The sequence below is a fragment of the Centroberyx gerrardi genome, chromosome 16 (assembly GCF_048128805.1).
Source record: "Centroberyx gerrardi isolate f3 chromosome 16, fCenGer3.hap1.cur.20231027, whole genome shotgun sequence".
Lineage (NCBI taxonomy): Eukaryota > Metazoa > Chordata > Actinopteri > Beryciformes > Berycidae > Centroberyx > Centroberyx gerrardi.
The window spans coordinates 171668-197520 of NC_136012.1; the positions used below are offsets into that span (position 1 = coordinate 171668).

A 25853-nucleotide genomic window follows, 5' to 3' on the forward strand; every position below is an offset into this window, starting at 1 on the left:
AAATCAGCACTGTATCCCTTCCTCGTCTCTCCTACCGTCGTCCTCGGCCGCCGCACGGAACAAAAAGTAGTAACGTAATTGAGATTAAACCTATTCGCATTGCTGAGCGTCCCGAACCTACTAGCAACACAAAGCGCATATGTCTCGGATTCATCAATATCAGATCACTCGCTAACAAAGCCCTGCTGGTCAACGACTTAATTAAAGAACATAGTATTGACATAATGGGATTATGTGAAACCTGGCTAAAGCCAAATGATGCTCTTCCATTAATTGAAGCTTCCCCCTCTAACTTCACCAACTCGCATGTCGCTCGGACATCTAAGAAAGGTGGGGGCGTTGGCCTAATCTTCAATTCGAGTCTGAACCTTTCTCCAGATCTAAGTAATAAACTCTCATCTTGTGAGATGCTCACTATGCGCCCGTCCATTCCAGTTAGCATGGGCCTCAACCACTCTGGTATCCTGCCTTTCTACCTAATCATCCTTTATCGCCCTCCTGGGCCCTATTCATCTTTTTTAGAAGAATTTTCCAATTTCCTCTCTGACCTTGTAATTCGTACGGATAACATCCTAATTATCGGTGATTTCAATATTCATCTAAATTGTAAAACTAATCCACTTAGCAAAGCTTTTTCATCCCTAATTGACACTTTTGGCTTTACTCAGTTGGTTCACGAACAGACCCACTCTAGCGGCAACACTCTTGATCTGGTCCTTGCTCGTGGTATTAACGTGTCAGACTTAGTTGTTTTGCCGTATCCACCGGCATTATCAGATCATTATCTCATTAAATTTCAAATTGCTCTGCCCTGTCGGCATTCCAATCCAGTTGATACCTACAGCATCCGCCGTATTGATACTTCGACAACTACAAAACTCGCTGATCTCCTACCTAAAACTTTTGCCTCTCTCCCTGAACGAATTGGTTCCCTCGACGAGTTCACGGATAACTTCAACTCTATTCTAACTGACTCGCTTGACTCTGTTGCGCCCCTACTCATAAAAACCCGCCGTCTAAAGAAACCGTCGCCCTGGTTCACTGATGAAACTCGTGCACAAAAACAGGCGTGTAGAAAGCTAGAACGCAAATGGCGGTTATCCAAACTCGAGGTCTTTCGACTAGCTTGGAGCGATAGCCTATTGACTTACAAGCGTACGCTCTCCGCCGCTAGGGCCTCCTACTACTCAGATCTTATTAACACTAATAAAAATAACCCGAAGTTTCTATTTGACACGGTAGCAAAACTTACTCGCAAACCCTCCCCTGTAGCGAGCTCTCAATTTACCGCGAATGACTTTCTTAATTTCTTCAATCACAAAATTGACTCTATTAGAGATGAAATTAGCAATTCTTTACCCACCGAGGGCGTTGATCCCTCTCCTATTCGTGCATTAGCCACAATAGAGACCACCGCCGTACTCTCGCAATTTGAGACTGTCTCCTTAGACACCTTCTCTAAATTAGTACTTTCCTCTAAATGCATAACCAGCTTATCTGACCCTCTTCCTGCTAAGTTGGTTAAGGAACTTCTCCCAATATTAGGCCCCTCCCTACTCAATATCATTAACACCTCTCTCTCCTCTGGCATTGTGCCATTCTGCTCAAAAAATCCAACCTTGATCCTGATGATCTTAATAACTTTAGACCAATCTCCAATCTCCCCTTCCTCTCTAAAGTCTTGGAAAGAATAGTTTCTACCCAACTAACTGACTACCTCTCGTGTAATAGTCTCTTCGAACCCTTTCAATCTGGTTTTAGGTCTCTACATAGCACTGAGACTGCTCTCACAAAAGTGGTAAACGACCTACTCCTCGCCTCAGATTCCGATTCTTCTTCTGTTCTTATCTTACTTGATTTGAGTGCGGCATTTGATACAGTCGATCATAATATTCTCTTAAACCGCCTAGCGAGCTACGTTGGCATCCGCGACTCTGCGCTTTCCTGGCTAAATTCCTACCTATCTGATAGAACGCATTGTGTCTCACATAAAAATACTATATCTGATTACTCTAAAGTTAACTTTGGCGTACCGCAGGGCTCCGTGCTCGGACCTTTGCTTTTCTCCATTTACATGCTACCTCTTGGTGAAATCTTCCGCAGTTATGGTATTAAATTCCACTGTTACGCGGACGATACTCAAATTTACATACCAATTAGACCTGACGACTGTTTACAACTTTCAAACCTAGAATTATGCCTAATCGCTGTCACCAATTGGATGTCACTAAACTTCTTGCGACTAAACGCCAACAAAACTGAGATGCTAGTTGTTGGCCCAAAAACCCAACTACCTCTTGTTTCAGACCTTACTCTAAATTTTGGGGATTGCTTAATTACCCAGAGTCCCACAGTTAAAAACGTTGGCGTTACGTTCGACTCAGCTCTCTCATTCATTTTTCCATCTTTGTAATATCTCAAAAATTCGCTCCCTGCTAAACACGGCGGATGCTGAAACCTTAATACACGCTTTTGTTTCATCAAGACTCGATTATTGTAATGTTTTACTCTCTGGCCTACCTAACTGTAGTATTAAAAAAACTACAACTTGTGCAAAATGCTGCTGCCAGAATACTAACCAGAACTAGAAAATTTGACCACATTACTCCTATCCTAACCTCCCTTCACTGGCTCCCAATTCAAGCCAGATCTGACTTTAAGGTGCTTCTGTTAGCTTATAAATCGTTACATGGGCTTGCACCATCATATCTATCTGACCTCATCATCCCTTATATTCCATCTCGTGCCCTCCGTTCGCAGGACGCTGGCTACCTTATTGTCCCTAGAATCAAGAAAAAATCAGCAGGCAGTAGAGCTTTCTCCTACCGAGCTCCCTATCTCTGGAACCAGCTACCTCTTACAGTCAGGGAAGCTAATTCTGTCGAAATCTTCAAATCTAGACTCAAAACCTATCTTTTCTCGCAATCATACGACCTACCTTAGCACCGCTGGCCTGGGCTCGTCACAGTCTTCTCTCTTACCCTAGCCTAGACAGTATTTATATAGAAATTTGCCGTTGGGAACATAAGCATAGGGATGCCCTCTGGCTACACTGTGTCTAATCACTTCCTATCTGTTGTCTGTATGAGCGTGTCTGTGCCCAAATACGTCTGGGTCTTGTGCTGCTTCTGCACAGCTCTGTGTGTGTGTGTGTGTGTGTGCACGGCTGGTTTTCTCCTCCCTTTCTCAGATTCCTCTGACCCTGATGGTCTTCGGTGCTGGCCTTAGTCCCATCCCTGACGCTGCTCCCACCTGGATCTCTCTCTCTCCGTGTGTTCGTTGTCTTTGTGTGTACCTGTCTCTCCCCCCTTTCTCAGACCCCGGTGCAGTGCAGTGGTCACCAGTGCATGCCTTAGTCCCATCCCTACTGCCGCTCCCACCCGATGTGCTCTGACTCCGTGTGTTCTGTGTGCAGCTGTCTTCTCTCCCCTTCCTCAGACTCCGGCCCAGTGCTCCACCTGCCAGTGGACAGGTGTTGCTCCGGCCGGTCGTCGGCGCCGGCCTGGTCCTGCTCCACCCAACGTGTCTGTCTTGTGTTCTGCTGCTGCTGCTTCTCCCCTTACTCTCTCCCCCTTTCAGACTCCGGTGCAGTCCAGTGGTCGTCAGCGCCGGCCTCGGTCCCTTCCCACATCCCTGATGCTGCTGCCCCCTTTTGTGTCTCTGACCCTGTGTGTTCTGTTTGCAGCTGTTTCCCCCCTTCTTCTTTACGTGTGTGTGTGTCTGGGTGTGTTGTGTGTGTGTACGCGGCTTCCTCTCTCTCCTCCTCTCTGACTCCAGGTCAGTGTTCTACCTGGCAGTGACGGGTGCTGCCCTGGCTCTTCATCGTCAGTGCTGCCTTGCTCTTCCTTTCCGCTGTTCCCTCCTGGACACTGATTTACGACTGCTGCCCTCGCTCCTTTACTGCTGGCCTCAGCCCCCCCTCACCGCCGCATGCTCCCCCCTTCTTTTGTCTCTCTCTGTTTTCTCTTGTCATCATTGTTGCCCATGACTCTGTCAATGTTTTGCCCGGCACCTATTGCACGCTAAGCCGTCCCGGGGGGGATCCCTATCTGCCTCAGCCCGCCCAAGGTTTCTTCCAAGCTTTTTCCTGGGAGTTTTTCCTTGTGTGCATTTAGGGTCTAAGGCTGGGGTGCCGGGTAGGTTAGGCTATATAGAATAGGTAGATTGTTTGTCTCGCTAAATCTGCTCCTACCTACCTTGTGTTTTTCATTATGCTGTCCTACAAAATTTTGTTTACCACTGATTGTGTTTAGTTAGACCTAGCTAGACACATTCTCTGTAAAGCCCTCTGAGACATGCTTGTGATAAAGGGCTATATAAATAAATAAACTTGACTTGACTTGACTTGCGTCTATGTTTAGGAACAGTGAACTCTGTAACAGTTTCCAAAAAGGAAAACCACACCAGAAGGGTTTTTACAGAGATATAAAGGATTGCTCCTGCTTCAGGAATCAGTTTATTCAAGACGTTTTTGCAAGAACATTCTCTTCAGATCCATCTATACTACGATGATTTGGAAACATTAGGCTCAAAAAAGGGAGTGCACAAACTCGGCTGTATTTATTTTATTTTTTTAAATATTATTTTGTTGGCATTTCTGCTTTATTTTAGATAGTCACTTAATTCTGTGTTGATGAACATTCATCTTGTAGCCCTCTTTCACTCAGAGGACATAAAGAAATATGGGTTTGATCCTATTCTAAAGCCACTTGTTGATGATCTTAAAGATTTTAGAGACTGAAGGAATGCAGGTGCCCTTTTCAGCCTGTGAAGGGTTCAGTTCAGGTTACTACAGGATCTGCACACTCCTTGTCCACCCCCCCCCCCCCCCTTTAGAAACACAAATTGATCAGCACATCTCCACATGTCTTAAAGACATTAGTACTTGGATGTCTGTGCACCACCTCAAGCTCAATCTCGATAAGATGGAGCTACTCTTTCTCCCTGGGAAAGACGGCCCTCACACAGACCTCTCCATTTCCATTGAGAACACCACTGTGTTGCCCTCTCTGACTGACAAGAACCTTGTGGTGATCCTGGACAACCAGCTGTCCTGCTCTGTCAACATTGTCGCGACAACCCACTCCTGTAGGTTTTACCTCTACAACATCTACAACATCTGCAGAATACGCCCATTCCTTACGAGGGAAGCGGTGCAACTCCTGGTCCAGGCACTTGTCATCTCCTACCTAGACTACTGCAATGCTCTTCTGGCTGGGCTATCCACCTCTGTTGGTATTAGATCTTTACAGCGCATCCAGGACACTGCAGCACATCTGGTGTTCAACCAACCAAAATTCTCACATCACTACCCTCTTCCGGTCACTTCACTGGCTTCCCATCTCTGCTTGCATCAAATTGAAGATACAGGTTCTCCTCCACCCTTGCAGGTCGCCTACTCTTAATTAAAAAAATAAATACATAAAAAATAAATTAAAAAATAGCCTCTGATTCTACGAATGCTACTTATTCCTATTGAAGGCTTAGCTGATGAAGACTGTGATATACAGTCGGTTTGACTACTGTTAACAAAATGTACTCATTGTAAGTTGCTTTGTACAAAAGCGTCTGCTAAATGACATAATGTAATGTAATAATGTACTAGTGACAACTTAGATGTGTACATGGTCTTTTTAGTTTTGTTGTGCAAATTATTGTTGTCGATTTTGTTTAACTGATATGACCGAGCAGAGTTGCAATACATTTTTAGTGAAGATCATCCAGCTTTAACTCAGTGTTCGAAAGACCTTCATTCAGAAAACTGTGATGCCATTCAACAAAATCCTGCTTTGGCCTCGACATTTGGTGTCAAAAGAACCTGTCTGCTCAATTCCCTCCAGCTATTTCATACTTCAGACAACTACGCAGTAGATATACAGTAAATCTACTGGAAGGATTGGTACAGTATGAGTTAAGCTTGTTTCAATACTTGATTAAGCACTCCATATCCTTGAGTTCATTGTCAGAGAGGATTATGAACTTTAATTATGGATATACACAAAGCAAAAACAGGCCAAGTGCGCTAAAACTGGATAAAAATAGCAAAGATCTTGGCCTTAATGTTGTTCAGTCATACTACCTTATACGCAATACCTCACCTTTACTATCATTCTTGTCAACTACATCTCCAAACATGTAGCATTTGGAGATGTAGTTGACAGGAATTATAGTAAACATTGTGCTTTCACCTATTGTAAACTATGGTATGACTTGCTATTTGAAAATTTGTTTCCAGAGAGAAATTTGATTCCAAAGCACCACCTAATGACCCATTACCCAAGCTGTATTAGGAAAATTGGGCCACTCATACACATGTGGTGCATGAGGTTTGAAAGAAAGCACAACTTCTTCAAAAAGTCTGTTAAGAACATCAGAATCAGTTGGGTTTTCATTTTGAGAATTGAAGTCTGAAGTCTTGGTCAGCAGTTTGGACTAAACTTTTGATGTCTTCTAACTTCCTGGGTCAAAAACTATGGCACAGAGTATCAGGTCGGGATGTATGTATGTTCTGGTGTTGAAAATGAGATGCTTTTGTTCAACAGGATTATCAGTATAATTATTAGAGATGAGAAAGCTTATCTTCTAACTTGTAATGTCTCAACAATGTATTTTTCATGATTACTTAAATGCATTTAGTATTGAGGATAAAACAGATGTCTTTGCACTGATCTGTGTAGATGATCTGGTGTACTAAAGACCTTGTAGGCAGTTCATGAGTTACTTGTGTGTTTGTTGTGTACCTGACTTTTAAGTTGTTTTTTTAATTGATTGGTATGTGGGGTAGGTGGTTGTGGTGGGCACAGTGGCTGGAGGAGGCATTGATTGTGCAAAACATTCTACACCCTCAGAGTTAATTCTGTTACACCTAGAGTCAAGTGTAGTCTGATTGATTTTCTAACACTGGCACTAGTGTAGAGTATTATCAACACTACTCAGTGTTGGCCAGTGTTCATTTTCAACTCAACCGAAAGTTCTGCTGAAATTGCGGGTCTTTGGTCTGTTACCTAGCTGTTGTAGCTTTTTTCTCTAGCGCCGATATTTAAAAAATGGTTTGAGTGTGTGCTTTTCCTGGATGCTTCAACAGAGAGAAGTGTGTGAGATTCTGTGAGCGGGCATCATCGCGGGATGCATTGGTGACTTTTCACAAACTACCACTACATGACCCACAGAGACTACGGCTGTGGCTAATCGCTCTTCGTCCGGATCTGAACTCCACCGTGCAGTCCGGGTGTGTAGTGAATATGCCAGAGGTCGTCCAAAAGTCCAGGGAAGAAAAACAGAACTACTTCTATTGAAGTTGACGGCTGTGCCGGTCGCATCACTACAAAGGACAGAGGTATGTACAGTAATTTATTGTATAGTGTTAGAGTGACCAGACGGCCCCATTATCAGGGGACCGTCCGTGGATTTTGTGACAACGACAGTGGCATAAGAAAACAGATAAGGCAGAGAGAGGAATATGCGGCGATGAGCCACGGTCAACGTCTAACCTGCTCTACAATTGACAGAGGATGTGGTAGCTTGCAGAAAAACTGGTGGTGTTTTGCTTGGTAACAGTACTCCCGTCGGAAGGAGCACTCTGTAATAATCACAAATAAATTTCATAGGGTAAGAGAATGAAATTACTGTTTCATTCAGGCAAAAATACATTACCTGACGTCCTGTAGTAATGCAAACGCTGTCCAGACAGTGTAAGTAGCAGTGTAAACATGGAAGTATGGAGAGATTGCGAGTTCTCGGCATCCTTGTCGAGCTGAGTGTGTATGGCCGAGCCTTCACGAGCTGTACATCTCATCTTTTCAAGTCACTTTGGGATCATTTGGCTTCAGGAGACTTGGATTATGCTGGACGAGCTGTATGTAGTCATTTTATGCTTATTTTCTGTTATTTTTTTAAACTCCGAAGACAGGTCCCCAACAACTTAAGTTGTTTTGGAGAAGGCTGCTAGAGTTCTGCTGGGAAGCTCAGGGACTGTTGTATGGACGAAACAAACTTCACCCGAGTTTCTACTGGGATGGGGGTGAGTAGATAATGACGTAATGTAGATAATTTTTGGGTGAACTATTCTTTTAATGTTTAAATTGATTAATGGAGGGCACTAATACAGTTTCTGAGGCTTTCAACATAGGTTGGACTGTCACAAAACTTTTGTTTTTGTGGTAATGTGAAATTGAGTGTATTGAATAGTTATTAGTCCACCAGGGGGCTCTGTAACATGGAGACTGTAGCCAGTTGGGATTCAGGTATGGAGAAGAAGAAAAGTTGTTGTTCTAAGTAATGCAGCTGTGTTGTAACCAGGCTACCCACTTCTCTATCCATGAGCGAAATAAAACTCCTCCCTGTTAGAAAGAAGCCTCCCGTGAGTTACTACATAAATGGCGACGAGGATAAAGTTACAGTGGAATGCCTCGTGGGAAAACGCACGAATGCATAAGATGGACTACTAAGTAGCTACATTTGTTTGAAAAAAAAAGAAGATACCGGCAACCGTGTGAATAGCAAGCTTACGGTAAAAAATGGCGGCAGCCATGGTAGGAAGTACTGCTCCTTTTGATAGCCAAACCCAGACGTGGGAGGAATATTGTGAGGTTCTCCACCATTTTTTTGAAGCTAATGCGATAACGGATGCAGGTTGGCAGAAAGCTATTTTGCTCAGTTCAGTGGGCAGTCAGACTTATAGTTTTATGAGGAATCTCGTCAGCCCTGCGAAGCCGGGAGACAAGACGTTTGATGAGCTTGTGAAGCTGCTGAAGGACCATTTTAACCCCAAACCCAGCGAAATTGTGCAGCGCTATAAATTCAACTCAAGAGGTAGGAAGCCTGGAGAATCAGTCATGGCATATGTCGCTGTGCTGAGGAAATTAGCGTAAGATTGCAACTATGGAGACAAGTTATCAGAAATGCTATGTGACAGACTGGTTTGTGGGATCGGAGATGACCGCATACAGTGGTGGTTGTTGTCAGACAAGGCACTGAAGCTGGCCCAGGCTATTGAGACAGCCACCAAGGACGTGAAAGACTTACAGTCACTGGAATCTGTACCCTCGCACGCGAGGGCACCTCAGGCAGTGCACAAAATGTCGGCAAGGCAGAGCCCCAGTAAGCACCAGCGTAAGGCTTGTTACAGGTGTCGGAGTGAGCAGCACAGGGCTGGGGACTGTAGGTTTATTAATGAAACCTGTCACAAGTGTGGTAGGACTGGCCATTTTCAGAAAGTGTGCAGATCAAAAGGCTCAGCTAGTGCAGCAAAAGCTAAACGGAGTGGAGTAAAACAGACAAGTAAGCAAGTGAAAACTCAGGGAGCAAACTATGTTAGCCAGGGGGAGGACGAAACAGAGGACATAGACACAGATGAGGTCATGTTCACATTGTACAAAGTGGAGGTGATAGACATACCAGCAGAGGAGCCATTTGTAGAGACACTGACAGTTAATGAGACTGAAATGCAGTTTGAAGTGGACTGGGGTAACAGTGATCAACCACTCTGTGTACAAAACTTTATGGGGGAAAGAGGTACCAGAACTACGGCCATGCAGAGTGAGACTTAGAACATATACAGGACATAGAGTAAATGTTTTAGGAGCAGCCATGGTCAAAGTGCAGAATAAAAAGTCAATAACAAACCTACCTGTGGTAGTTGTGGCAGGGACAGGCCCTAGTCTGGTTGGCAGGAGCTGGATTAGGAGGCTAGGCTTACAGTGGAGACCAGAACCCCAAATCCACCATGTTAGGGAAGAGACCTTAACAGAGGTACTTGGGGAATATGAGGAGGTTTTCAAAGAGGAGCTAGGGAGATTCAAAGGGCCCCCAGCTAAGATATATGTGGATAAGGAAGCAACCCCCAGGTTTTTTAAAGCCAGACCTGTCCCATATGCAATGAGAGGAAGGGTTGAGGCTGAACTCGACCGTCTCCTAGCCCAGGGGATAATTGAATCTGTGAAGTATACCGAGTGGGCAGCGCCCGTGGTTCCGGCCCTAAAACCAGATGACTCGGCTGTACGGAGACTACAAACTGACTGTAAATCAGGTGTCAAAACTTGAGCAGTATCCAATTCCCAGAATTGAGGACTTGTTTGCCAGCTGTCAAGTGGACAGAAATTCACAAAACTAGATCTGAGTCACGCATATCACCAAATTCCTTTGGACGAGGAAGCAAAAAAGTATGTGACCATAAACACACACAAAGGCTTGTTCACTTACAAGGTGCTACCTTTCGGAGTATCGTCTAGCCCAGCTATTTTTCAACGGATCATGGAAGGACTGCTGCAGGGCATCCCTCGTGTGGCCATTTTCTTGGATGATATCCTGTTCACAGGGAAAGACGACCAAGAGCATCTTCAGACTCTTGCCACAGTGCTGCAGCTGCTAAAGGACGCCGGTCTCAGGCTCAAGAGGACCAAGTGCTTGTTCATGAGTGAGGAAGTGATGTTTCTAGGTCATAAAGTGGCTGCAACAGGACTACACCCAGTCCATGAGAAGGTGCAAGCAATCAAGGAGGCACCCACACCTTCAAATGTGACAGAGCTAAAGGCATATCTAGGACTGTTAAATTATTATAACAAGTTTCTGCCAGGTCTGTCAACTGTCCTTGCTCCAGTGCACAAACTGCTACAAAAAGACACAAAGTGGCAGTGGGGAGAGGCACAAAAGGCCACGTTTGAAAAGTCAAAAGAAATGATGCAGTCAGCTGAGGTGCTGGTGCATTATGACCCAGAGAAGGACATTGTGTTATCATGTGATGCATCACCGTACGGAATAGGTGCAGTGCTGTCACATCGCATGCCAGATGGAACTGAAAGACCAATAGGATTTACATCACGGACACTCAATGCAACAGAGAAAAATTACTCACAACTTGACAAGGAAGGACTGGCCGTGATGTTTGGAATCAAATGCTTTCACAAGTACATTTATGGACGGAAGTTCACCATAGTGACAGATCACAAGCCCTTGTTGTCACTTTTCAGTGAGATGCGAGCTGTACCACAAATGGCATCTCCAAGGATCCAACGGTGGGCCGTAACCTTGAGAGCCTATGAATACACAATAGTGTACAAAGAAGGAAAATACCACAGCAATGCGGATGCCCTGAGCCGCCTGCCCTTACCAGAGGAACCTGACCTTGAGGGGCCAGAAGAGAGGGTTCTCATGCTGGAGAGCTCTGACTTTACACTAGTGACTGCTGACCAAGTGAAAGTATGGACAGATAAGGATCCAATACTCTCGCAGGTGCGGGAAATGGTACACAGAGGCTGGTCATCAGAACTAACAGGGAGTGAATTTGTGCCCTATACAGTGAGGAAACATGAACTCAGTATCCAGTCTGGGTGTGTGTTGTGGGGGGCGAGAGTGATTGTGCCAAAGCCAGGCCAAGAAAATGTCTTGAGACAGCTTCATCAATGCCACCCGGGAGTGTCCAGAATGAAAGCGTTGACCAGGAGTTATGTATGGTGGCCAAAGCTGGACAAGGACGTGGAGGATACTGTCAAGGCCTGTACAATATGTCAAGAGCACCGAAATATTCCTGCACCAGCTCCTTTACACCCCTGGAACTAGCCCGCCAAGCCCTGGAGTCGTATTCATGTGGATTATGCCGGACCGTTTATGGGAAAGATGTTTTTTGTGCTCATAGATGCACATTCCAAATGGATGGACGTGTATCCAGTGAACTCTGCCACTTCAGCCACAACAATTGAGTACCTGCGTACCAGTTTCAGCAACCATGCACTGCCTGAATTGTTGGTGTCTGATAATGGCACTTGTTTTGTCAGCACAGAGTTCAAAGATTTCCTGAGTAAGAATGGTATCCGCCATGTGACCTCGGCACCCTACCATGCCTCCAGCAACGGGTTAGCAGAGAGAGGGGTACAAACATTTAAAAGACTGATGAAAAAATGTCCAGAAGGCACGCTGACAGCCAAGGTAGCCAGAGTATTATTTGGCTACCGAGTGACTCCTCAGACTACAACGGGTCTGTCGCCAGCAGAGCTGCTTCTAGGGAGGAAGCTACGTTGCACATTGGATTTAATCCACCCGGATTTAAACAGGAAAGTGCAGGAAAAACAAGGAAGACATAAGAGATCACAACAAAAAGGCAAAGGGACGCTGGTTCAAAATGGGAGACTCAGTATTGACCCGGAACTTCAGTCTTGGACCCAAGTGGATCCCGGGAATCATAGAGTCTGTGACAGGACCACTATCATATAAAGTGATGTTGGGTGATGGGAGAGTAGTGAGGAGACATGTGGACCACATTCATGCTCAGCACCAGACAAAGGCACCGAGAGACGACAGACTGAGACAACTCAGCTTAGTCAGGCTGCAACACAGGAAGAGACATTGCTGGACGTTGAGGATGTTGTGCTCAGTGGTGGCACGTTGGAGGAGCCAGCAGCTACAGAAGCTGCAGGACAATCAGAGACAGACCAAGGGACTGTGTCAAATACAAGTCCAGTGAGGAGACAGTCAAAAAGGGAAACTAAGTTGCCCAGTTACCTTAAAGACTTTCAGCTAAACTAAGAGAGGACTTATTAGTAGTGTTGGTGGGCACCTGAAAAGAAAAACAAAAGAGAAAAAAAAACTGTTGTAATGCTCCTTTTGGATGCATAGGAATTGCTTAAGGGGGGAGGGATGTGGTAATGTGAAATTGAGTGTATTGAATGTTAGTCCACCAGGGGGCTCTGTAACATGGAGAAGAAGAAAAGTTGTTGTTCTAAGTAATGCAGCCGTGTTGTAACCAGGCTACCCACTTCTCTATCCATGAGCGAAATAAAACTCCTCCCTGTTAGAAAGAAGCCTCCCGTGAGTTACTACAGTTTTGTTTCCCCATTCTGATGCACCAAAGCCAGTGGCCTTGTGGTTAGGGCACAGGTCTACAAAGTACAAGATTGTGAGTTCAAATCCCTGATCTTAAGTCATGAATACCCAGAAAGCAGTAAGTTATCCAAATAATGTGTATGGTAATTCATTTTGCGTTTCATTAAAGAGTAAATGAACACTAAATAATATAGGGCAGAAAACTCTCTAAACTCTTAATGGATTGAAACTTTCAAGCATGTTGCAGTTATGGCCACACCCCAATCAGTGATGTCAAAGTAGGTGTTTGGCATCATCCGTCAAAGGCAAAATACCAGATTTGACATCACTGATTGTGGTGTGGCTGAAAGTGTGGTGGCTCATTGGTTACAGCTGTTGCCTCACAGTAACAAGGTTGTGGGTTTGAATGTCCGTCCTGGTCTTTTCTGTGTGGAGATTGCATGTTCTTCCTGTGTTTGCGTGGGTTTCATCCCACTGTTCAAAGACATGCAGGTCAGGTGGATTGGACACTCTAAATTACCCTAGGCGTGAGTGTGTGTATTTTATATGAGGTATATGTAGTATGTATATGATGTAGTATGGTATATGACGTACTGTATATAATGGTATGTTAAGCCCTTTGAGACATGTTTGTGATAAAGGACTATATATATAAACATGACTTGACAAGTGCAACATGCTTTAAAGTTTCAACCCATAGAGAGCAGTGCAGCAGCAATTTTCTTCTCCATGTGATTTAGTATTGATTTACTCTTTAATGGAGAGAACTATAAAGTTATATTTAGTTGTAACTTTCAGTCATAGCTGCACAATTTATTCACCAGCTGCCAACAGATAGATAGATAGATCAATAGATCAATAGATCAATAGATCGATAGATAGACAGACTGTGGATAAAATTGCCATAGTACCTCAGCTGTTTAACCCCCCGTATTCCCTCACATACTCCTTGTGTTGAAATCATATATATCTAACCTGTTTGCTTCACTAGTCAGAGAACTGCACTTGCCACTGCTGTGTACTTCTCTCCAGGCTGCATTTTTATTAAAGAGAACAAAGAATTGGACGATGGCTGAATCAGTGTGATTTGTGTTATTTTCATCATAGATAGATAGATACCTTTGTATCTTGAGGCTGAGGTGGTGGGTGGAGCTTGTGATGGCGTTTTGGGCATCGGCTAGGGTCATGACCTCTGTGGCTATGCCCCCAATGGCCAGGATGACATCACCAGGACACAGATTGGCCAATGAGGCCTTACTGCCAGGTGTTACCTAGGAAACAGAACTCAGTTGTTTGCCACATTTTAAGACATGGCAGAGGCCAGAACACACTGAAACCACAGACGAGATTTGACTGACTGCGTTTACATGCACACAAAAAATACAACTGTAATGCGATTAAGACAATAATGCAAATAACATGGTAATAATATATAAATAGCCATATGTTAAACACCATACACTGATTGTGTTAGTGCCAGTATGCTCTGTATGCTCACAGCAACGTATGAGGAGTACTCAGATTTCATGTATACATATTCCCATTTTTTAAGTGTGCTCTTAGTGGCATTAATAGACTTGTCACAACGTGTACTGTTTAAAAGTTTACCTTTTAAAAGTGTAAGGTGGTGGGCGGTGGGGGGTAGGGCACGCGTGTGCATTGTAATGGAGTAGTCAAGTTTTTCCTGAGCTCTGTTTAGTTTTCTCCAAGATATAATCAAAACTACTGTACCAGTCTTTATTTTTGCTTGAACATTTTGTAAGAAGCGTTGTAACATCCATTGTAACTGTTGATCATGAAACCCAAGAAAGACGAAGATAAGACTCAGAAATGTCTGGCTAATGATAGCCCAGCTGCAGCTAGCAACGAGATGATAATGGCAGCTCCACTCAGGAGTGGAGCTAACCAAAGTTTTCAAACTCTTGGATGACATGAAAAAATCAATGGAGGGTCGGTTTGACTCAATTGAAGCGTGTCTAACTACCCTTCAAAAGGAACTCCGAGAGGCTGAGGACCATATGGACACGTTAGATGAGGCAGTCACGGCTGTGGACGGTCGAATCATGTTGCTGGAAGCTACCTGCAAGGAGCTACAGATAGCGAATAGCTCTCTTAGGGCTAAAATGAATGATCTGGAGGGGCGCTCCAGGCTGAACATCAGAATTGTTGGTATCAAGGAGGGGGAGGAAAATGGACACCCGACTGATTTTGTAACGTGGCTGATACCGGAGCTGCTTGGTAAGGACAATTTTCACAAGCCAGTCAAAATTGATAGAGCCCACCGCAGTTTGAGACCCAAACCAGCTACAGATGAATGGCCGCGTGTCATCATCGCCAGGGTCCATAACGACCAAGACTTGGCCACTATTTTCCGTCTCAGCCATCAGAAAGTGCCGTTTTGCTACCAAGGGGCTAAAGAGTCGATATTTCCAGACTACACTGCTGCGGTGGCAGCACAGTAACAGGCCTTCAACAATGTGAGGAAGACTCTGACAGAGCCAAGTGCACACTACGCTTCCCTGCCAAACTCCACGTTGATTACACTCCACTGTCAAGGTCATCCGCACCCCAACTGATGCAGATCGGTTCGCCAAATCCTTGGTGAACCAACCTTAACTGGGTTACCTATTTTGTCACCAGAGGACATTGTTCTACATTCTTTTTGAAAGAACCAGCAATTATCTATCTTTTGATAAAGCTAGCTTTTGGGTTACTACACTAAAGCTGACAATTCATACAGTGCAGTGATTTTATGTTCATAAATATACAACCTTTCAATTGATACATCCCGTTAATCCTTTCTGTAGGATAAGGTTTGGTGTGTGTGAAAGATTTGGTACAGGTGGGGGAAAGGGGCGGAAACTGGATATGACCATTTTTAAAGTCTTCCTTTCCATCATTTAGTCATAGATACCATATATAGAACCCAGGTTTCTCCTATTACAGTTCAAACCTTAATGTTAATGTTACTTGAAGGGTATGTAATTAAATTCCAGAGAAATATTTTTGCACCTCTACCCTCACATCTACAATGTTTACATTTGCAATCTGTGTGTTACAGAATGTTCGTACTGATGCAGTAGGATAATAGATTTTTGTACATATAGGAGATACATCCGGTGTAGAATAGAGCCATACTATTCAGCAATCCTCCGCCTACTTCCATGGCGTGGATCCGCCAATTCTCACCTGACCACACTCACTCCTAATCATGGCCTACTCTATATATCCCGCCCATTTCCTTTCTTCTGGCTGGCAGCAACACTAACCACATGTGAGGGCCCTCTGTACCTGTGTTTCAGATACACACCTATGGTTGTGCGTGATAAAAAAAACATAACCGTCACAAGCCTCATCATCTCCTATTGGTCTACATGTGTGCATGGTGGCAATAAATGGCTTAAACGGAAACATCAGTTGTCCTTTCTACATTCTTATGAGCATCACCATGTACCATGGTGACCATGTACCATGTACCATGGTGATGCTCAAACTCCTGTGAACCGATCCTAGAGATAGACTCTACATACCGGTCTCAGAACTGGAACCTGAGAACGGCTGAGGATTTCTCCGCTTCGTCACTCTTTTAACCCAAACCAGAATGAAGGACCTCAAGCCAATGCAAGCGTAGAGAACCATCTACAGGTTTAACTGTAGATAGATAGATAGATAGATAGATAGATAGATAGATAAATACTTTATTGATCCCGAAGGAAAATCTGGTGTGCTCATAGTCACTTTTTCCAGAAACTTTGTAAGGCAGTCTTTGGCTCAGTTTGACACGTTGCCTATGCAGCATGTCTTTTACGACCATATGTCTCAAGCCCCTACCTTAAAACACTTAGTGTCACAGTTTGTTGATCTTTTCACAGTGACCACCTCTAACCATCTCAAGGAGGCATGGAGTATGGAAATCTGTTCTGAGATATCTGATGAGCTTTGGGAAGAAGGGTTAGATAGAATCAAAGACCGCTAGGCTCCAGCTCATACAGTTCAAGGTTATGCATCGCATCCACTTTTCAAAGGCCAAGCTGAATAAGATTTACCCTTCTATTTCAGCCACGTGACAAGTGTAACTTGGGAGATGGGACTTTTTTTTGGTCGTGCCCCAAATTGCTTGAGTTTTGGGAGGAATTATTTCAATGGTTTAATAATTGGTAAGCAAATCAACCCTGACTGTGTTCTTGCCATTATTGAATGTTCTGAGAGTGCCTTTGAGCTACCATACGAGACCCAACAGGCTCTCATGTTTGGCATGGTTATAGCTAAAATGGTTATTTTGAGAGAGTGGAAATCAACCTCTCCTCCTTGCTTCAAGAATTGGCTCAATGACATGGTTTCCTGTTTATATTTAGAGTGTAACGTGTAACACTCACTCAAGGTTTCTGAAGATCTGGCGACCATTTGTTGCCCATATTAGGGGGCGGGGTGTTTGATGTGTGGGCTCTGTGTATGTGTTGCTGTATATGTTCCCTGATGAGTATGCCCCATTGTGCATTTAATTTGCTTAACTCGATCTAATCTACTTCTTTGTATTTATTTATCATTGCATATTCACTGGTCATCCTCTGACCTTGATTGCGTATGGTTTCTGACTTCAGGACAATTTTGGATCTGGTGGACACTGTTGACAAGGACTAATCTGGCATGCATGGACAATTAACAGTCATCCATGTTATACACTTGATTTGTAATTTGGCTTTTTGTTTGTTGGTGTGGGAGTGGTGGGGGGTGTTTATGTGTTTTGTTTTTAGTATTTTTTCGTTTGTATATTGGAAAAAACTCAAAAGTTTTTTGTGTAAGCGGTGGAGTGACAGCAACCGAGAAAAAAAAAACATGGCAATAAATGATTGATGCTGTCAATGCTGCAACACCAGAAACACATACCTTGAAGTTAGAAAAATCTAAAAAGCATAGGCCATTGCCTAACTCGAAATAGGCACAGTTTATTAGCTTCAGGTGGAGGGCAGGGCTCTGTCAAAAGGATTAGGGCTATAAGTAATAAATAATAGGAGCGACTGCGCTGTCAGGTGTCCAGTCATCAGCGCAGTTGGACACTCAAGCAGCATCACCATCAGATTGTAAGTTCAGATCTAAGGCTATATTATAATAATGTTGGTTTTGACTGTAGCTTGATAGGAGCTTTCTTCCTGCGGTGTCCAAGCACATCCAATAGCCTTCCAGCACAGTATGGTGCGCTTTGTGGCAGAGCGAGTGCATGTACAATAATTACATGATCGCTTCTGAGGGGTCTGAGGGTTGATCAGGGGTGTCATTAGTCATGTGGTCAAGGCATAACCTCTATCACCTAGAGACAAACTAGTTCGCCTTGAGACTCTGGTTAATTTACTTTCATTCAGTCCAATGCACAGCAAATGCACGCTCATGGGTCTTTATATCATAATTTATCACTTTAATCAATCATCTTAACATGTTTCCAATTGAGTAGAATTCCCTATGAATTAGTTCATATAGGCCTAGTTTTGTTAATATGGTTATTATCATATATATCACATATATATCATATATAACACATTTTGTTGTTAATATGAGTTCTGTAATTACTTAGTGACTTTGCATATAGAATAAAACTTTCTAGAAACCTCTTCAGCTTATCTGCCCTCACACGTTTCCAGCCACACGTAGGTTTTGATCATATCAAAGAACAAATTCAGGTAAGAAAAAAAAAGATGAATGCCGAAATGTTCGTGTAAAGTGAATCTGAGGAAGCAACAAGCAAAACGTGCTGTTCGCTCCTTTTATAGCATTTTGCAAATGCTATAAAAAAAATAAAGATGTGAGTATGTTGTCAGTGTGCGGTTGCATCCACTTTGGCTGGGGGAAGAGCAGGCGAGGTGGGGGGAATTCTACTTTCCAGTGGAATGTATAGGGATGCTTATTTGGATTGTTTATAGTTTTTGGGGGGGATTTTGTTTTTTATGGGCTAATGGCGACTGGGGGATGAGGGGTAACAGATCTCTTAATTTTTTTTATATAGGTTTTGAAGAGGTAACACTTTCAGTCTCTGCCCAATCTGGACTATGACTAGTTTTAGTATAAATATAGTGAGCTGGAACACGAACGGCTTAAATGGGCCTGTGAAGCGTGCTGCGTGTTTAGACTACCTTCGCAGGCATCAGGTGGATGTAGCTTTTACACAAGAATACCACTTAAGAAATTCTGATGTCCAACGTTTTGCCAACAAGTTGTATTACGCTGCTGTGTCTGCCTCTGTTGATTATAAAACTTGTGGTTCTCTTGTCAGTCTTAAACGGAATCTATCTCTGACAGTACTAGAAAACTATGGCAGCACAGATGGACATATAGCATATGTTAAAACTATAATCTCTGGACGTTATTTCTATATATGCCCCCAATCAATTTGAGCCTAACTTCTATAATAGTCTCGTTGAGCTACTGTCTAGTATGCAAGTACTTGCAATCATTATTGGCGCTGATATGAACGTTACAATCCTATACTTGACCGCTCTACCCAGCAAGACCAGCATTCTCAGAAACTTGCTACTGATGCTTTCCAGGGTCTCTTATCTACGGAAGAGTATTAGGGCCATTGTAGATTTTTTTTTTACTGCAGCTGGGGGGAGGGGGTAATCTAGGTAATAAGGGGGTATTCTGAGAAAAAACTCAGAAATTCTGAGATTAAACTCAGAAATTTGTGAGAAAAAACTCAGAAAAATTCATTAATTTCACTATTTAGTTAGGTAAATTTACCTGATGCCATGTTTGTTGTACCTCCTCACTGCCGTGTGGTGTTCATGTTCGGCGGTATCTGTGGTGTGGAGATGACTTTTTTTCTCGCAAATTTCTGAGATTGAAGTCAGAAATTTGCGAGAAAAAAAGTTCTGTCTCAGAAATTCTGAGTTTTTTCTCACAAATTTCTGAGTTTAATCTCAGAATTTCTGAGTTTTTTCTCAGAATATTACCCCCTCCCCCGGGGTGCGGTAAAAACCTGTACCCTACCTCCAGACAATATATCTTTTATTCTGATCGACATAAAATGTACTCCAGAATAGATTATGTTAGCTACTATCTCAGCTATATCATATCAGCCATATTCATAATATATTATGAACCTGAGAAAATATGTCTATAGACATATAGAAAATATGTCTATAGACATATTTTCTGTCTATAGACATTTTCTAACCCATTGTCTGATTACTCTATTGTCATTGCTAAAATAACTTTCATTCATACTCCTGTTAAAGCCACTAGATGGCGTTTTAACACAACTGTACTTAAAAATAACAGTTTTTGTGATATTTTAAAATCTTTTTGTATGAGAATGCTGGCTGTGTTGATGACCCACGGATATTGTGGTATGCTATCAAGGGTTGTATTCAAAATACCTCCATCAGCTTTTCATCTCACCTTAATAAGGCCAGATTGGGCAAAATACATGAATATGAATCTTTATTAAACAATCTGGAACTAGAACAACAACGTTTGGGGTTCTCAAATGATAGGCTAAAGGAAATTCAAATGATTAAATCAAGACTACTTACTCTCCTAAGAGCGAGAGCAGAATTTGATATCCATAGAAGAGAACTATTACCAGTGCCTGAATTGGACCAAAAAAGGTGCCAGTACCCTAATTCAGCAGTTGCATGACATGAGCATCGCATGTGTCTTGGACATATTTATATTTATATGCATATCTTGGTAATATATCCCACTTCAAATGTATTTTTGTATGCATTTCATTACATACAAATATAATATTGCATATATGCTACAATAAAACCAACTGAAAATGAAACAAGACTGCAGTCAGTTTAGCTACAAAACAACTAGTCCTAACCTACCTTGCCATTTAAAAAAAAATCAACACAGAAAAATGTGCTGGGTTAGTGCTGTAATAATATCAGAGAAAGATTACATCAGAGAAAGATTACATACTTACAAGCATACAGAAGACTGATGCAAATAGACAGAGGCCAATATTGTCTTTATATAACTGACAGACAGAGCTGTCTGTGCTTTTTGGAGGTAGTGGCAACAAAGCAATATTGACCTTCTGTTGTTGACAGTCATTATATAAGAAAACTAGCATTATGTAACTTGTTATGTACATTTATTCCTCCTTGGTGCAATAACATACCTTTCATTTGTGCTTGCACATCCTCTATTTTCTTTTCTCTCTCTATTGGCACCTGACCAGTAGTGTTGATTGGACATATTGGCGTTTGATTTCCATGAATTTCTTCATGATTGACACTTTAATGGCCCTGTGCTCCACTGACTGCTCTGTTCCGTCAGATCAAGTGAAGAGGCATCACTCTGCTCACAATATAAATGTTTGTTTTTTTTCCTACACAATTAATATCATTCCATTGTCGTTTTGCCCACAAAGTCAGAATGTAAGCCATTATATTCTTTACAATCTGCCTTTGCGGGGCAAAACATCAGTAGAATGGTTTTAATATTGCAGAACACGTAATTACAAGAGGCCAATTTAGGGCCAGAGTGACACCTCTTCATTTGATCTATGCATCTTTGTTTTCGGCTGCAGTTTAACTCACCGTGTGTGAGCGGAGCGCTGCCTTCAGTCTGTAGGATGCTGTCTCCTTAAATGAAGCCCTATCAAGTCTATGGCGCACTTTTTTCATACGGAGATACTCTCTTCATTCAACTAAGGCGTACCAGCAGGTGGCGGTACGGAATAAGAAGTAAGGGTACTCTTGTGGACAAAAATCAGAAGTGCCGGTACGCAATAAGAAGTAAGGGTAGCCTACTCATGTGGACAAAAATCAGAAGTGCCGGTACTCAGTACCGGTGAGTACCGGCCCATTTCAGGTACTGACTATTACTTCAATGCAGCCAGACCTAGTCACCTTTTATCCATGACATTGCACAAATGCTGGAAATACTCTAGCATAACAGCCATCAGATCCTCTGAAAAACTAGTAACTGACCCTAAGGAGATAAATTCAGAGTTTAGCTCATTTTATCGCTCCCTATACACCTCAGGAATGTCCTTAGACAAAGAGAAGTGTAAGGACTTCTTGGACAATCCGGCCCTTCCCTCCCTCACGTGGGAGGAATCTGAGGATTTACGTAGGCCTATTACTTGAAATGAATTACACATTGCCCTTATAGGGATGAAAAAGGGGAAATCTCCCAGTTGGGACGGGATCCCACCTGAGTTCTACCTCACTTTCTGGAATGAATTGGGACAGTTTTTTTTGAAAATTATTTCTTCTGTAGAAAATGGTTCTTTCATTAGTGCTGCAAACTCAGCCATAATAGCCGTTATACTGAAACTCAACAAAGACCACACTCTCTGTAGTAATTATAGACCTTTGTCGATCTTGAACTCTGAAATTAAGATATATGCACATGCTCTAACTAAGCGTATGGAATCACACATGACTAAATTAGTCCACTATGATTAGACTGGATTTATCAAAACGCGCTTAGCATCGGATAACATGCGTCGTCTATTACTTCATATATGCCGCTACAGACATTGCTTCAGCCTGTGGCGTTCTATCTTTAGATGCAGAAAAAGTTTTTGACCGACCAGAGTGGGATTATTTATGGATGGTCTTAGGTCGATTTGGACTCAGGGAGGGTTTTATTAAAATGACTAAAATCCTGCATAATAACCCCTCAGCTGTAATCATTACTTACTTACTTAAGCCTTTGTATTCCTTGCGGAACATAGGCCATTGATGAACAGTTTCCACCCTTGTCTGTCTTGGGCCATTTTCTCCAGTCGTAGCCACGTTAGTCCAAGTCCAGCTGTAATCATTACAGGAAACAGTGCTTCTTCTATTTTCCCTATCTCGCGCTTCTGCCTCCAAGGCTGTCCTTTAAGCCCACTTTTATTTGCCCTGTCTCTTGAGCCCCTCGCTCAGAAAATTTGACAACACCCCTGCATTGTACCTATAGTTTTCAACAATACTAGACATCACATCTCCTTATATGTTGATATTTTATTATATATAGACAAAGCGCCTACTTCCATTCCTTACATTTTAGAGATTTTTGAAGAATTTGGTACCTATTCTGGCTATGACCCTGATGAAGGCCACAAGCCGAAAAGCGTTGGTCTAACAATAAAGTTGTTCTATATACTACAAGTGTTGCTGGAGTTTTGACCTTTTTAGACCTATTCTGGCTATAAAATTAACTGGTCTAAATCTCCTTTATTACCATTAAATTCCCACATGCCTCTTTCTTCTTTACCTGTATACATACCTACCATGAACAAATGTATATATCTGGGGGTTTACATTTTCCCTTCTCTTAACTCTATAGTCACAAAGAATTTCTGGGGTAATTTTAATCGCATAGCTGCTGATATGGAAATTTCTTTACAGTCTCGTGTCTCTACAGAAAAAATGGACATCCAACTTTTTTTCCTCCATGTTACCGCTACCACAACCCACCAGCTACTGGGAAAAGATTCACTCACTAGTTTCCAAATTCATCTTGGGGGGGGGGGGGGGGGGGGGGGGGGGACGTTCCTCGTGCTAGACTTGCCACATTATATATATATATTATTGGAAACCGATAGAGGAAAATTTAGTGCACCCTCATAGATTAATAGATTTAGTTTACTCGGCTCTACCACTTAAACACTCTAAAGTTCGCCTTGGTCCTATCATTAATTTCCTTCTGTCTGTATGGCATAAAACAGAAAAATAAACTAGTACAACTCAGAAATAGCACTTAAACAGACCAATTTTTCATAATTATTCACTCCTCTCAGGAGCTGTCCCATTCTCATTTCCAGCATGAGAGATAAAGGCATACGTGTTCTTGCAGAAATCTATGATAATACTGGTCTTCGTTCTTTTAATGATTTACGTAGTACATTCAATTTACCTGCTTCATAATTTTTCCAATATCTCCAACTACGATGATAAATGAAGGCTTATGGTGTTCCATGGAATACGTCACTCACTACACATACCATGCACAATATGTGCACCTTTGGGGGATTGGGGGGAGAGGTGCACATATTGTGAACATATTTGCTTTTGTTGCTGTACAGATGTGTACCAACTTATTCTTTAAAATAAAAAATAAAAAGTTGATCACAAAAAAGTATTGAATTAAATGAAATGGTTAAGATTTGTAATATGACTGTCTAGGTTAGATACAACTCGAATGATCGGTATAGCTAGCATAAAGGCAGCATACATAAAAATAATAGTAATATAAAATCTTCTCCAAATTCCTGTTAATACCTTAAGATGAACAGTTAAACAATACTTTCTCAACTTATAGGCAATGCTTTCGCTGGGGAAACAGCAGGATGGCTTCAGGTTAAATCTTGTGTCTCTGACATGAAATCTAACCTTCTACAGTACAATGTGCTTCCTCGACTTCCTATTTTCTGTCTGCTCAGGAAATTGCCCAAAAATACAACCGGGCGCAACAAAAACACAGCAGGGGGTGCCAAATAACAATAATATTGTAATAGCCTGGAGGGCAGAACAACATATATACACCATCATCATATTTCTTTCACATTTCTTTAAGTGTGATCAAGTTGCTAATGTGTCAGCATTGTAGCTCATGTTCTGTCGTTTTTTCAAGTATTCCATTTGAATACTTGCAATAACCACGTCACTTTATAGAATCACGTCAAAAGCTTAATCACACTAAAATAAAAAACATGGGAAATTGATCCCAGACCAGGAACACACAGTTTTAATAAAGGCTTTTTAAAGTTAAAACCTTCAGGAGTGCCTGGTCTGGGATCAATTTCCCATTTTTTTCTTTGAACTACTTTACCCCTATCCAAGAGCACCTGAGGTTTTTGAATGCCCCAAACTTAATCATACTGTTGTCTTAATGAGAGTATTGGCAATAGTCGCATTATTGTACGCATACCAATGAATGAAAACAATGTAAAACTAAGGACCAATTTGCCATGCAATTCAAGCAAAAGACATCACTTTAGTAAACAGAGAGCAGAGCTGTTCTTTCTGTTTCTATAACAGGCCTGAGTATATGAAAGTCTAAGTGTCTATTAGCAGCATGCTGATATCACTGCTGTGGCATCTCACCACCTCTCCTTCTCTCTCTTTCTCTCATCGTCTCTCTCTCTACAGACATCTGAACTCATCTGTCACTCCTACTTGGCAGGCAATCACTTACCCGACTGATGCTGATTGGCTGATTCTGTTCTGTTCCGCCTTTCAATCTGAAGCCCCAGGGAGCCCCCCCCTCTAACACCACATTCTGTGGCATTTTCTCTCTCTCTCACTTTCCTCTTCTCTTTTCTCCTCCTCTAGTTAGTCCACTGTAGGCCTATCTGATTTACCTCCCCTTTTTCTGTCTGCTGTAGTCTGTGTTTAATCTTAGCTTTTTAATGGATCACCTGTTACCCTCTCTCTCTCTCTCACGGTTTCTATTTGACTGTCTTTCACTCTTGATAAAACTTGATTCCCTCTCATTCTAAGCTCCTCCCCTTCTTCAAGAACACCCTGCTGATTGGCTGGTGTGCTGCCCTCTGACAGCTCGAATTAGGCTACACTGTAAAAATGTTGTATTCAGACTTGAGGAAACAGACATCTGAGCTCATCATGTGTGGCTCTGAATAAAATTAAATATGGTGGGATTTCTGAGTATTGGACAGTGGAAGGTCAATCCTTGCCAAATGCTGAACAGAAGATATTGATTACACAGTATTTAAGGAGGTGTCAGGAGGAATCAGTTATGAGATAAGTTTATTGGACCCCAAACAACAAGCCCAGCAACAATCCCACACATATTGGCCAAATGGTGGGGCTATAACAAGCAACTTTACGTTTTGGCCAATAACTTCTGAACTTTGGTTTGTCGTAGAGAGAAAATTTGTGTGTCCCTAGATTATTTGAAAATTGCTGAGTCCAACCCATATATCATGTTCAATGTCCACCACCTTGGATTTTCCGCTATTTTGAATTTTTAAAAAATCACTTTTTATGCAACTCCTCCTAGGCCGTTCATCTGATTCACACAAAACTTGGTGTGGACAATCTTGGGACCATCCTCAATAGAAGTCATATAAAGGTAAG

The 25853-nt window shown here is 42.4% G+C and overlaps 1 protein-coding gene across 1 annotated transcript in view; it reads right to left on the minus strand.

The window, feature by feature from the left end:
• LOC139914555 (PDZ and LIM domain protein 3-like) overlaps positions 1-25189 on the minus strand; it is a 45206-nt gene extending 20017 nt beyond the window's left edge. The window contains exons 1-2 of the mRNA XM_071902896.2: positions 24952-25189; positions 13936-14087 (exon numbers count right to left, since the gene is read on the minus strand). Of these exons, the coding sequence (XP_071758997.1) occupies positions 13936-14087; positions 24952-25044 (245 nt within the window). The 5' untranslated portion in view covers positions 25045-25189. The remainder of the gene's footprint in view (positions 1-13935; positions 14088-24951) is intronic.
• Positions 25190-25853: the final 664 nt, after the last annotated feature.